Here is a 14,293-nt window from a genome sequence, read left to right on the forward strand (position 1 = left end):
TTGTACATTGACTAATAGAAAAATTTCCCTCCAACAGGGAGCTGGCAGTAGCTATATACTGACCACAATTAAAAACTATCCACCTGGCTAAATCCTAGATTGCCTTACACATCCTTTTTCATATCAGTATGTCAGCATACTGCCATATCACTATCATCAGTATATCAACATATTGGTATATTACAAAACTGTTTATTAAAAAAAAAAACATGCAGCACCAGAAAAAAACAGCATGGCTTGAAACAGATACAGTGCTTCACGTGTAGTGCATAAGATGTAAATGCTGTTCAAAACCACCGTACTCAAATCATGTTTCACAGAGTTGGGCACCAACAGATAGAAACCAGGTTAAAGTGAAAATGCGAGTGCCCTAAGAGTGATGGCTCCGTTCAATGCAAGGAGCCTTGGTCTGGCAAAAGAGGCACGTCCCACTGGTGGGAGCCTTCTCACTCCTGAACCTTTGGATCTAATTCATATGTGGCATAATAGCTGCCGAGTCAAATGAGAATAGTAGTAGAAAGCTAATGACAAGAAAAATTAAAGTTATCCTTTTGGATCCTCTCTCTCCTTTATTCCCCCCTGCAGAGCAGGCATTTTACCAGACCCCTTTCCCCTCAAAAGCATGACAGCTTCAGACCCTGTGGTGCTTTTTAAGTTTCTTATTGGGCCAGAAGAGAAGAGTTTTCAGCCCTGGCTACAGAGGATAATATGGGTTTGTGTCTTTTTACATTGCATGTACAGACATGCACGCTCATACAGCCAGTGCAGATAAAAGCAAAGGGGGGAAATCATTTTACTGTTCTTGCCCAGCTACCATTTAACAGGCTTTTAAAAAGTGGAGGAGGGTGGTGGGAAGATTTTCATTCTTGCGAACAGCGAGTTGGGGAACACAGCAGGCCCCACATTAAAGACTGGGAGTATTCCAGAGTTATGGTGCAATCAGGCAGGGATACGTTGAAAGAGGGAACCGAAATAGGATTGCCAGATCAAAACCGCCACCACTCTCAAGCATCCATTTCTTTAAATAATTAAAAAGCAGTTTGCATGCCCAAAATGGAACAAAACGCTTCTAGCCCTCCAGCTCCGATGGTGTTCAATCTGTCCCTCTTAAAAATTTAATCCAAGAGCTGTAGATGCAGAAGAGGCACAGAGCCGCAGTTCTGAATGCCCTGTTGTAAACCTCACCACTTTCTTGTTCTGCTTTTCAGCCATTGTGAACCATTCAAATCCAACACCCTGTTTACGTCCAGAGAATGGTGATTCAGCGTGCACTATGTGTACAGCTCTGTATGATTACCAAACTGAAAGGGAAGATGAGCTCTGTTTGAAAGAAGGTAACTAACCTTTTCTCTAAATACAAATATTGGGGGGGGGGAGTTTAAAAGAGAAACATCACAAGTCAAGAAATATCCAACCATAGTTAGGATTTACATAGGGCAGGGGCTGGAGCTCTCCTTGAATTGCAACTGATCTCCGGACTACATAGATCTGTTCCATTGGAGGGAATGGCGGTTTCAGAGGGTGGACTTTACGGCATCATATCCTTGCTGAGCTTCCTCCCTAACCTCCAACCTGCTCCAGGCACCACCCATAATCCCCAGGAATTTCCCAGACTGGAATTAGCACCACTAGATTTACATTTTGTCTGCAATCTAAAAGATTTTTTTTTATTTCACTAAGACTGCTGGCCAACCACCTATAGTACGCTGACTGAAATGGATTGTTTTTGAGTAACTGAGACCCCTAATTAGATGGGTGCAATTCTCAGTAGTCATAATAACAATAACAATATAACAACATGCGATTTATATACCGCCCTTCAGGACAACTTAATGCCCACTCAGAGCGGTTTACAAAGTATGTTATTATTATCCCCACAACAATAATCACCCTGTGAGGTGGGTGGGGCTGAGAGAGCTCTAGAAGAGCTGTGACTAGCCCAAGGTCACCCAGCTGGCTTCAAGCGGAGGAGTGGGAAAGATTAGAGTCCCACCACTCTTAACCACTACACCAAACTGGCTCTCAGTGGAGGTTCAGAGGGTTTAACTGGAGAATCTCTTTCTCACCATTTAGATGCTAAAAATGTATGGGGAGATAGGGCAATACAGAAGTCTAATAAGAAACAGAGAACATACCTGAAAGCCTGTGTCAGATGCATGGCAGTTATATGTCTCAATAACAATACATTTTCTGTGTGTGACCCTAATGTTGAAGAATAAAAGCAGTGGAAAGCACCATCAAGATTACACTTTTTGACCAGATAACACAAAGGTCGCTGGATGAAGATGAACAAGGCACCAGCTCAGTCTAGCAAATAAGTTCATAATCTATCAAAAGTTCTAATAACGTATGTAAAATAAAGAATATTTTTGGAGGGAAGACTCTTTTTAACTACTACAACTCAGCTATTTCAAGATTATAAAGTTAGAAAAGCAAAGAAAACCCAAATGGGAAAAAAATACATTTTAAACGTTCTTCAGCTTGATGTAACCTCAAAGAAACACAAGCAAGCATATCTTGTTCATTGATTTATTTAGAAAGTTTTTATGTTGCTTCTCCAGTGACCTACTTGAGGCAACTTACAATTAAAACAAAGCAATTTTTTTTAAAAGCCACTGTTATTAAAACAGCCAGGGAATTAACACCATAAATTACACAATAAGCTGTCTAAAATGCTGCAGATAAAATAATCTTTAGTACAGAAACAGACCATAAACGTTTAAGAGATAAAAACCCTTAGTTAAAAGCCTGGGTACAAATGAATGTTTTAGACCAGAGGTTTTAAAAGCAAGGTAGGTGCCAGGTGAGCCTCAAGGGAAAGGGGATTCCACAGGCAAGGGGCCACCACTGAAAAAGCCACATCTCTGATCAGAGGCTGGGACACAGAGAGCAGGGCTTCGGAAGAGAATTTTAATTGGCAAGCTGGACAGTATGGGGAAGTGGTCCTTCAGATAACCTGGTCCCAAGTCATTTGTGGCTTTAAAAATAAGAACCAGCACTTTGAATTCAGCCCTGAATGAGATGCGCAGCCAATGCAGATTTTTCAGCAAAGGTGATCTGATCCCTGTATCCAGCCCCTGACAATACCCTGGCTACCACGTTTTAGGCCCACTAATGTTTCCAAACTTTTCAAAGGAAGCCCCATGTAAAGTGTATCATTGAACCTGGATGTGATCAGACATGGCTCACTGTGGCCAAATCATCTTACCCTGTCTTATCCCCTTCTGTTTCTAGGCTCAGAAATCTATTGCCCATTACTGCCACACATGGCCCCCAACAACTTCTGCCAGAAGGTTATTGTTGAAGGGAAAGGGCTAGAAGCCACAGCTAAAGACAGAATTCAAGATAGTGGCAGAGAAAGTTATCCAAGTACTAAAAGTATTCTGAGAGAGAGACCGATTGATTTCTGGCAGTACAGGACTTCACTGCTTCCCCCTCCAGCCCAAATTGCCCCCTAAAATGCTTCTCCTGGAGAGCAGGAGCTCCTAGAAACATAGTAAGGGGGAGGGGTCAGGTCTGCCATGAGAAAGGGAAATAGGCAGAAATCCATTCCCCAGTGGAAATTTCAACTGGATCCAACTGACCCCCTATCAAGTGCAGCTGTGTTACAGTTGACCAGTGAAGTCAATCTAGTACACACCTTTCTTTCATTTAGGTGATGTCATTGTAATTCATCAAAAGGAAGATGACGGATGGTGGCGCGGATCTATAAACGGGAAAAGTGGTATTTTTCCAGCAACATACGTGGAAGAGATCTCTCCCTATCCTGACAAGACTCTCGCTGAAGAGGCTACATCACCTTATTAAAGCATACAAATGAGACAAGCATAATTAAGACCAAACAACGAAGCAGCAAGCTTTTATTCTTGAATAATTTCCTGCGTTAGAGGACTCTGTGGAAGAGTCAACTCTTTTGTTTGGTAAATCCATAGAGTATCGTAAAAATTAAACTCCCTCTTCTTACCAAATTTCTTAAGAGCTAGTATTTTCAACACCAATGTGAGCATTATTTTGACTTGTAATTTAATAATTCGTTGTCAAACCCTCCTGTTCTGACTGGTACAGGGTTTAAGAAGCAGCAAGAAGGAAAGACTTATTTTTGTTCTTAAAGCCTTAGGCTATGTTTCTGACATAGCAAAGCTCCACGTGTAACAGTCTTTAGAAATAATAATCGCATTCAGGAGCAGTTTGTACAATGCTACTCTCCTCCATGAGGAGGGGTGGCTGCCTAAAAAAAGCGTGGCACAGTAGCTGGGGTGGTTGACGTCAGCTGGAAACCTGTGGGGGGATCTATATTCTACCATGGAGCTTACAGGGTGGCTTGGGATTAGCCCTTCTCTCTCAACCTAACCCACTTCACAGGATTGTTGCAAGGGGGAAAATACTGGGATTCGCCCTCCCTCCATCATGCAAATCAGCCTGAGGTGCATGAAGGGATAACGCAATGGATTGTGAGGGAGAAAAGATGTACTTTAAATGCAGCCCTTATTCAGAGGCGAAGATCTTAGAACTTAATTGGTCCTTGGAAGTCAAAGTTGATTGCCGTAACCTACATATCTCATAGCTGTGGCCACACACACACACACACACACACAGGTTGCATTTTGACTATCACAAAACAGAAATGCTTCTATTGTATGTGATAAAGACCTTTATTCCGTTCCCCCCCCCACCCCCAGTTTTAAAAAAAAGGCACAAAGACAGGATGATCGGTATTACAAGATGTCACTTATATGACAAAGCAATGAAGGCTTTCCTAATGTTAGCAATGAATGCAGAAAAATTGTTGGTTTCTCTCACTTTTAGCTGCAGTTCTTCTATGCAGTCCAAGGAAGGAGAACAAGAGATCACTGTGAAAGGAACAAATGAGAAAAAACACTGGTCTTAACTTTGAAAACTGTTTTATAGTGCAATTCTATGCATGTCCTGTAATTCCCATTATGCTCAGTCCCAGCTCAGCATGCACAGAATGACACCCTTCATATGGTGACATGATACAGTATATTTTCAAGAAGGGTAGTCACCTTAAGCAGCTGTAGCAAGAACAAAGGCGAGTCTTGCAGCAACTTAAAGACTAACAAGTATTTATTATCACATAATCTTTTGGCGGTCTAGAGCTTACTGACAGTCCTATCATGGATGTTGTTCACTAGGCAAGCTTCATGTGCTATGCAGACATAACACAAGTCACGGGGGAAATACTGAAAACAGCAAAACGAAGGGGGACGTTACCGGCACTCACTGCCACTGAGAGTGGGCTCTGTTCTTTGCTTGACTATATGTGAATTTTATACGATTATGTCTCACCCTGTACTTCTTGCATTACATTGGCCTTGGACCCTGATGTTTACAACTTTAATAAAAAAACATTTTTAAAATTTATATTGATAATTTTTAAGATAGATGGATGACCTAGTGGGGCCCACGCTAAAACTTATCCGACAGAGCTCTATTCAAGTATTTTTTTTTAAAAAGCAGCCTTTAAGGTGCCATGAAATTTCCATTTATGTTGAGTTGCTGCGTAAGGCAGAAGTGCGTTTGGAGAGCTGGAATAAATTTTTTGAAAATTTAAGCTTGGATCTACGGGAAACGTCCAGGGATGTTTGTGTCCATGGAGCACAAGGTCCCTTCTTATGCGGAAATGCCCCCTGAAATGCTGCTCCTCGGGCACAGAGAGCCCCAGGAAAAGCATGGAGAGGGGGAGGGAGAGGTCGGCAGGAGGAAGGAAAACTGGCAAAAATCACCCACCCGCCCCATTCTACTCTCGGTAATCCTCTGCTGTATCCAAGCCACTCTATTGTTTTTTTCCTAAACCCTCCTCACAGCTACATACAGCCCCTTAAACCTTAAAAAAAGGTAATGCAACTTTGTGCTATGCTATTATTTCTAATAAGTTCAATATGAGGCTGATATTCGGTAACTAATACCTGTAAGATATTAGTAAGTAATTGAGACTGAAAATGCCAGCTCTTGTTAGACACAAAACTCGAATATTTTAGTTGGTCATGGAAGGTAGCAAGTTTGGAGTTGGACAGTACTTCTTTGGGCAGCAATAATTCTACGAAAACAAGACTGGGTAAAAACTTAAAGCAAGCTTAAGAAACTACTTTTGACCCTAGGATGAATATTCAGCCGACACTATGTGGCTGAAACATGAAATCAGAAGTGCTTTGGAATAAAAATAGGGCAGATAGTTTGGATAACATTTCTAAAACTTAAAGTTTACAGTTGATGAATTTTCATGTACATGCAACCAGAGTCATCAGGCAAAACAGTATGAAAAGTCAGAGTAGAAAGGCTACAACGAGGCAAAAAAGCAGGCCTCTCAAAGGCTACCATCTTCTTCAAGAGCGGAGGTAGGGATCTGGTTGGAGGATGCGATGTCTTCTACCTGTAAACTTTACACATACCTTCATAGGCTCCCGCTTCATTTATGGAAAGGGTAAGCACATAAGGCTTGTCAGGATCTTTGTGGTCAATGCAGCGGAATATAAACTGCAAATGATTAGCTAAGACAAAAAACACACACTAGAATTCAATCAAACTGTTCAGTTAATATATTATCATCGTATATCGTAGCAGACATTTAAAATCTACCATTTCTTTTCCTCTCAAATCAAACAAACCCATTGAAACTTCTGTGCCTAGAGTTATTCCGTATTTTGTGTGTAGATACTGACTTACACATCATAGCTTAGCATCACACCAGGTTCTGTCAGTATTTTTAAAGTATCTAACCCAGAATTATTTGTCTTGCATAATACGTTGCTCAGTTATTCACTGCCCGATTCAGGAACTGCATTTGGAAGGGTCGAGATGACCCAGATCTTAACTATGCTTCCCATTGGTGGAAGACATTTTCACAGACCTTTGGGGGGGGGGGGGTCACTATTTTGAAGAGGAAGAGAGTATGCAAAGCAGGCTGCAGCTGAAGGAGGAAGCCAGAAAATTCACTTCTGCTCGTGCTAAACAAACTCCATGGCAATGTGGACAATAATCTATGCTCCACAAGAAATAAACTGCCTCTTTCCTAAACAAGGACGTAAGTACAACTAATTTAACTGTACGGTGATTAGCTAAAAGCAATTTAACTGTACAAGCTGGGGACCTGCCATGAATTGGGGGGGGGAGGGCAATTTGGAAGTCCCACTCTACGAAATATCCCTCTCCAGGATTCACTTTCATCAGCTTGAGCAGGCAGATTCACCTACCATCCTAAAGTGATGTTCAACTGCTCTCAATATTTTAACCCCTCTGGAGCATTTTCAGCCTTCATCTGGCTATTTCTTTTTTAAACCCACTTCAGTTAATTTACAGTCACATTTTTCTACGTCAGCCAAGTAGATAGAAAACCTTATCATGTTTGTGCTCAGCCTAGTTTTGCTGTTTTCATTATTCAAATGAGGCCCAACCAGTTTCCCATTAGAGTGCTATAATAAAGATGCTTAAGATGAAATAAGCAAGACTTTATTCAGGGCTAGGCATTTAGCTTTCCATGCTGTGATGCTAGCGTATGTTCTACAAGCTTTCTTTGTAAGGGGGAGATTACAGTTAAGAGGCAGGAGGAGAGGGGGGGGGGAGCCAGCATTCTACGTCTGCCTTACAACATTATCTTCTCTCCTCCGCTCTTAGAAGATATGTCAATTTGATAGCATTAATTCATTAGGCTTGAGTGGGGAGGAGTGTTGACTTCCCACTCACTTGTCAGGTGACTGAAACACTCAATATTAGGCAGTACATAAGCATGGGTGCTAAGTCCTTGCATTCAGGGCATCCAGAGTGGGCGTTTCTGGAAACAAACATTCCTCACCTCACAGTCACCCCTCCCTTTCAAACCAGGCTCCTGGGATCAGAGTACCCTGCCAACAAGGAGTGGAGAGCAGAACTGGCGAAAACTGACCACCACCAACAGGGGTGTCTTCCACTGGCAGAAAACATGGTCAGACCTCTCCTTCCATAGTACCTTTTTGCACTAGTGATAGGACTGATTCACAAAGAAAATGGCTTCCATTTTAGCTTATTCTTGTTGGAAGAAGACACATATCAACAGGAGGGTTACAGATGTTATGGGAAGAAATTGATCCAATGTTTTAAGTGCTATATATACACACACACACACACTTCCATCTTACCACAAGTTTTGCGTATTTCTAGCCCAGTCCGCTCTTTAAAAGTCTTTTCCACCTTGCTGAGTCTTTCCAGCTTTTCTTCTGTGTCTTGACTTTTAGCTAAATTAAAAAAAAAAAAACACCAACCAACTCACTGCCTGTAAGACTAAGATTCCCCAACACCACAAGTGTTGGTAAATTTATCATGTGACAACTTATTTATCTCAATCCATGTTAACTTTTAACATACACCAAAAAGCCACCATTAAAACTTGTTTTCTAAGTAAGCTTGTTTATTTAACTCAAACACCAACCTTAAGTTTTTTATAAAAGAAAGGCGGGCTAAAATAGTCTTTAATAGATACTGACCCTCTGCAAGGCAACATGTCCTATCTGATTTGTTCAGCTTCTGAATTCCTTGTGTTCTTCCCAGCCCCGCTGTCCTTGTTTTCCTTTAACTCTTACCCCATTTCCAACTTCTTTCATCCTAAAGCAGGGTCACCACGTTCCAGGCTCATAATTTTTCAGCTGCCTAAAATTAGATGCCAACACCTAGATATCTGCATGTGTGAAGCTCGCTCTTAGATGGCTGATCTTTCTAGCCCGGGAATGCATGGATCATGATCTTATAGGAGCTTTCACTCAGTATCAGCAAGATCAGATTTTCAAATTAATCTGAAATCTCTCCTGGTTTACATTTACCCTGTGAAGGAAATGGGAAGGAGCTGTAAAGGAAAACAGGAGGATTATACGAGCCCAAAGTCCACACTTAGTCTCACCATAGTAAAATTCTAGCAGCCAGGTAATATCGGAACAGACCCCTAAGTTTGTCAGAACAGGTAATTAACAGTGCAATCTTAAACTGAGTTTGACTTCCATGCACTAAGAATGGTGTAGCTTTGTTTAGGATTGCACTGTAAAGGCAAACCTCTTTCAAATTTCTGAAAATCAAACACACAGCATCTAGGATGCTGCACTACTTAGAAATCATATGCACAATTGCACAAAACCTGAAGACCAATGAAGCAACTAACAGCCAGTTCAACTGTTCAAGTTTTGTACTTGAGGACTGCAGACACAACTTTGCCCTTGTCAGGAATGTACCTGTAGAATGTAGCCCTTGATTTAAAAAACAGGTCTGCTCAGTTCTTTACAGCGGCAATAAGGAGAGTGATACAGATACATGACCTGCCATACATTGAAATAAACTTGTGCCACACTGTACATGTTTTGGTACACGTTTCACAGCAGGGAGACTCTTTCGATGGAAGCTAATGTAAGGACCACTCAAGATTAGATTTTTAGAACAGATGTCTTCATTTCAGTTTCTCACTACTACTCACTTTCACTTTTTCTGACCAACCTCTCCTTGAGTTCTTGAATGCTGTTCATCAAGTCAGCATTTTGCTTTTCCCCATCCTTGATGCTAGCAAGAACTTCTGATAGATTCTCCTGTTTTTCTTCAATTGATTTGTTCTTCTGGAGCAACTCTGCACAGGAAACAATCAGGTTATTTAATATATCCCCATATATATTTTGGTTTATTCATAAGCAATTCTAGTGATGTGCAAAGGTACTGAAATGCATATCACGTACAGAAGATAGACTATTTCAGACTTAGTAAAAAAAAAATCTTTATTATATTGAACTATTGACTTAGACCTGCATGGAAACTTAAAAGTAAAGGTGATGATAGTCCACCAGGAGGCATAAGAAAGGCATTTCAAGTAAAGGTGTTTTCTTTCTCTTTGAATTGCGAAAGCACATAGAAGAACAGTTCATGCAGCTAGAAAGGACTCATACGATACCATTTGTATATTCCTGAAATCTGTTGATCATTAGGTCCCCTTCTTTTAATCTCTTAGACCATTTATCTGTAAAATTAGAAAAAAGTTATGTCACTCTAATCTTGGTATTTTTAATTTTGTGACAGCTTACCGTGATTATATACAAAGTGATAACTATATGATCATATACACCATTCTTGTTTGCTTATTTAGACACATATCCTGCTTTGCTTCAAAATGAAGACCCAAAGTAACTTACAACATGGCTGTCCTCTCCTCCAACTTATTTTCACAACAAGAACCCGGTGAGTAGGTTACGCTGAGACTGAAGGACTGAGTCAAGGTCACACATTGAGTTTCATGGATGAAGCTCAATGTGCGGATTCGAACCTGGTTCTGACACCATGTTGGCTCTCCAAGACATTAGTGTTAAGTGCATGAGTTGCACAAACACTCTATCACAGAGTTTTCTAAAACTGCTCTATGGACTTTTCCTTGGCAACATTCTTTAGAGATGAGCTAAGGGAAGGGAGCTGTGTGACACTCTAGTGCAATCAATTTGCCCACATTCTTTCCCATAATCAGCCCTTCTCCTGTTTTTTTGGCAATGGAGCAGGAGTGGAGGGGAGCAGGAGTGGAGGAGAGATGAAGGACATACCCTGAAGGTGGCATTTTAAAGGCACTGATCTTTTTACTAGGTTGCAGCCTGGCATCTTTATTTCTGTGGACAAAATTGTGTTCACCTCATCTCTGTGCTTTGTCAGGTGAGAAAGCCGGCCTTTTCCATCACCATATATCTATGTAGTAGGAAACACCAAATGGCAGTAAGATGACACAGAGTCGACAGCAATAAAAATGATTGTACCTGAAAGGTTGCTAATAGATTCAAGCCACAGATCTCTCAGCCCCAATGTCTGTTCAATGGGTTCACTACAACAAGCGGTTTTGAAGGTAGTCCTGAAGTCCTTTATTTCTTTTTCAAGTATTTCCAATTCATTGTCATCTTTTGTCTGGGCCATTGTTTTAAAGACACAGGACAATCATCAAAGGGATCTCTTAAACTAGAATACAGACATAGAAATGTTATGATGTCTCAGCAAATATAACTGGTTACTTATAAGTCTTACATTAACCTTGCAATTCTAGGCAGTCACTCCAGAACAGCACAGGATTGCACTGTAGGGATTTCAAAAGGCCCATCGGTACATTAGAATATCTGCTGAGCTGTCCAATACACTGTTCAAAGCCTTTCTAACTTCAAATATATAAGTCATGTGTTTTGTACAAGATCAACCAGATATTTTTCCCCTAAGAGAAGAAACTAACTAGTAAATAAAACAAGTCACATAAAACACCCAAAGTAATCAAGTAGCTACTCAGTCAATTGCACCACTCCATACAAGGATGCTTCTATAATCCCTTTTGGAGGAAACCTTTGGTTGCGAATATGGCTACAACTTGCCACTTTTTTAAAAAGAAAAGCTTTACATAGCTTCAAGTAACACACCAGGTAAATCCAAGGCTTTTATTTGAAAAGGTTTCTTAAAACATAGTATCTAGCAGTTTAATAACAACTATGCTTATATACCACTCTTCTAGACAGATTAGTGCCCCGCCAGGAAACCCCCTATCTTTGAAAAAAGGAGATTCTAGTCCTCACGAAGAGACGTAACATCAGTGTTGTTAAAAAAAGTCACTGGAAAAGAGCCACCTTCACTAGGCAAGCCTCATCTCTCAGAAGCTCACTCATCAGTTTATTGTAGTTAGTAACCATTACATCCATTTATAATCATAAATGAATATCATACTCGAAGTACACAGCTTTGATATACAAATAATTATATAAAACCTTAAAAATGTAAGATCTCTCAGAAGCTCAGCAGGGTCAGCCTTGATTAGAAATTGGATGGGAGACCTCCAACGAGGACCAGGGTTGCAGAGGCAGGCAATGGCAAACCACCTCTGTTAGTCTCTTGCCATGAAAACCACGCCAGGGGTCGCTATATGTCAACTATGACTTGAGGGCAGGATTTCATTTCAGAAGTAATAACGTTGATCTGTAGCAACAAAATAAATCAAGGAGTCTAGCGACACTGTAAAGGCGAACAACTAACCCCTTAGAGTATGCCACAGGACTCGTGCCTTTTTTTCGCAGTTAAGAATGGGACTAAATTTGGCAGAAGAGCTAGTTCATCGTCGTCGTCCACCCCTTACTCTCCGAAGAATTGGCAATAAAACCTATAAAAAAGTTCCCCCTTTCGCCCAGCGAGGCTTTAACCGCCACGGTTCATTCCCTCACAGCACAAACAAGCAGCACTCCCCCCACTCACCCGGCCCATCACTCGGTTCAAAACGTCCCGAATTCCCGCGCCGAAGATCAACCGTCCGGCTTCCATTGATTGACGCAGAGCGCGGGAGAACAGCGTCGACGATTGGTTGAGGGAAACGGATACGGCGGTCGCGAAGCGCGTGAAGCATGATGGGAATTGTAGTCTGCTAGTGGGGAGAGACCGGACAGTCTCCGCCTTGATTTTTATGAAAGCTGTGAAAGGGAGCGGGAGGCAGCTTTTCCCTCGTGGTGAAAGCAGCCCCCGAGCGGCAGCTCCAAGTACTTCCTGGGAAGATACTTTGCAGCGAGAGAGTCCACCTTCCAATCCTCACTGGTCTTCAGTTTCTCTCTTTCTTTGCTTTTGCTTTGCAAATACAGTGAGGGTGAGCCTAGAGCTCCGTCCGTTTATGTTTCTGTCGGGAATAATCTCAGCTGGTGACGTTTTTGTTTATCACCTCTTGAATTCTACCTCATAGGAAGCTCACAAAGGAGCTGGACAGGAATCCTGCCAGCGGGGGATGGGGTAAAAGCCGGAACGGGCCAGCGGTAATAGAAAAGTGGCCGGCTGGCCGTTGTTTCTTCGCAGAGAAGACCCCACATTCAAGAGCTTATCTAAATAAGACAGGGTTGCCAACTCTGGGTTGGGAAATTACTGGAGCTTTGGGGTGGAGCCTGGAGAGGGTTGGATTTGGGGAGGGACAGCGGGGTATAATGCTATAGAATTCAACTTTCAAAGCATCTACTTTTCTCTTGCTATAACTGTTAACCACCTTAGCAAAAGCTAGGCTGGCCCACCTATTATAGAAGCCATAACGTGTTAATGGTTTCTTATGTTTTTCTGGATTAGATTTCAGTTTTAACTTAAAAATTCAGTGACATAATTTAATATGCAAAGAGAACAATATAAATATTAAATATGTGGGTCCTGCAATGTCCTGAGGCAGGCACAGCATTGGACCAAAGTACTTCCTGCAGCTTGCCTGCTTCCTCTGTCTGAGCCAACACAGGAAACCACTGGAACCTTCTAGAGGCTTAACATGGGACATATATAAACAATAAACATTTCATCTGGTAATTCCTTAGCAATGTTATTTGTTTCTTGTTTCTTCTTTCCACACCTCTTACATTAAGTACATACACGTATAAGGAGTGAGAATCTACTTACAGCATTTCAATAACTGAGCTGTTCTTATGTACAATAGCTCCATGGGGCAGAGTGGTAAGTTGCAGTACTGCAGCCCAAGCTCTGCCCATGACCTGAGTTCGATCTCGGGGGAAGCCAGGTTCAGGTAGGTTGAACCTGGTTGGCTCAGCCTTCCATCCTTCCAAGGTCGGTAAAATGAGTACCCAGTTTCCTGGGGGTAAAGTGTAGATGACTGGGTAAGGCAATGGCAAACCAGCCCGTAAAAACTCTGCCAAGAAAACATCGTGATGCAACGTCCCCCCATGGGTCAGTAATGACTCGGAGCTTGCACAGGGGGACTACCTTTACCTTACCTTACCTAGGTTTGCCAGATCCCCTAGGGCAAAAGTGGGAGTGCACGGGGCAGTGGGGTACCTACCTCCCATGTTCCCCCATTGCACCAGAAAACAATGCAGGGAGTGGGGGAGTGCACATCTCCCTCCCCAGTATCTTTTCTCCCTGCTGGCCCGGTGACCAGGGCCAAGGGCAGCAGTTTGGGGCAGGAGGCTGGAAAGCCTGACTGTACTGCAGAAAAATTTATGCTGGAATAAAATTTTTAAGTGCCACGGTGCTCCAGATTACATTTTATGATACAATCTCTGGTCTATGCTTCCACCTGATCTGCAATAAGATGACAGTCTACCTTGCACTGCTGTTGTCAAAGCCCACTGCTGCAAGAGCTTTAAACGGTGAACCCACCCACCCTCTGTTAAGGACAGAATGAAATGATTATCAGTAGCTGCTACGGAGACAAGGGAGTAGAGTTTCCAACTCCAAACTGGAAAATTCATAGAGATTGAGGGCTGAGCCTGGAGAGGGTGGGGTTTGGGAGAGAGGAAGGACCTCATCGGGGTATAATGCCATAAAGCAGCCATTTTCTCCAGGA

At 42.0% G+C, this 14,293-nt stretch overlaps 2 protein-coding genes across 5 annotated transcripts in view; one reads left to right on the forward strand and one right to left on the reverse strand.

Annotated features, from left to right (window-relative positions):
* The window catches only part of NOSTRIN (nitric oxide synthase trafficking), a 40,771-nt gene extending 36,565 nt beyond the window's left edge, over positions 1-4,206 (forward strand). For all 3 annotated transcript variants that reach the window (XM_054971250.1, XM_054971248.1, XM_054971249.1), the window contains 2 exons: positions 1,209-1,334; positions 3,656-4,206. In XM_054971250.1, coding sequence (XP_054827225.1) covers positions 1,209-1,334; positions 3,656-3,807 — 278 coding nt within the window. In that variant the 3' untranslated portion in view covers positions 3,808-4,206. The remainder of the gene's footprint in view (positions 1-1,208; positions 1,335-3,655) is intronic.
* Positions 4,207-4,484: 278 nt separating this feature from the next.
* SPC25 (SPC25 component of NDC80 kinetochore complex) lies at positions 4,485-12,313 on the reverse strand. Of its 2 annotated transcripts, XM_054971253.1 has the most exons (8): positions 12,226-12,299; positions 11,745-11,952; positions 10,761-10,956; positions 9,917-9,982; positions 9,452-9,598; positions 8,133-8,228; positions 6,411-6,509; positions 4,485-4,850 (listed from the first exon to the last, which is right to left on the reverse strand). In XM_054971253.1, exons 3-8 carry the CDS (start codon positions 10,912-10,914, stop codon positions 4,726-4,728), a joined length of 687 nt encoding a protein of 228 aa, XP_054827228.1. In that variant the 5' UTR covers positions 10,915-10,956; positions 11,745-11,952; positions 12,226-12,299; the 3' UTR covers positions 4,485-4,725. The 2 variants fall into 2 exon arrangements, with proteins under 2 accessions (XP_054827228.1, XP_054827227.1); XM_054971252.1 differs by lacking the exon at positions 11,745-11,952 and having other exon boundaries at positions 12,226-12,313.
* Between the last annotated feature and the right edge of the window lie 1,980 nt (positions 12,314-14,293).

Source organism: Eublepharis macularius, chromosome 2 (assembly GCF_028583425.1).
Source record: "Eublepharis macularius isolate TG4126 chromosome 2, MPM_Emac_v1.0, whole genome shotgun sequence".
NCBI classification, from domain to species: domain Eukaryota; kingdom Metazoa; phylum Chordata; class Lepidosauria; order Squamata; family Eublepharidae; genus Eublepharis; species Eublepharis macularius.

Bases quoted from the DNA above. Each gene is read 5' to 3' on its own strand.
- SPC25 (XM_054971252.1), bottom strand. From the start codon at position 10,914: ATGGCCCAGACAAAAGATGACAATGAATTGGAAATACTTGAAAAAGAA. The intron at 9,599-9,916 runs GTATCGTATGAG...TTTCCTGTGCAG, and splicing joins ATTTCAGGAATATACAAATG to AGTTGCTCCAGAAGAACAAA. The intron at 6,510-8,132 runs GTAAGATGGAAG...TTTTTGTCTTAG, and splicing joins AGAAATACGCAAAACTTGTG to CTAATCATTTGCAGTTTATA.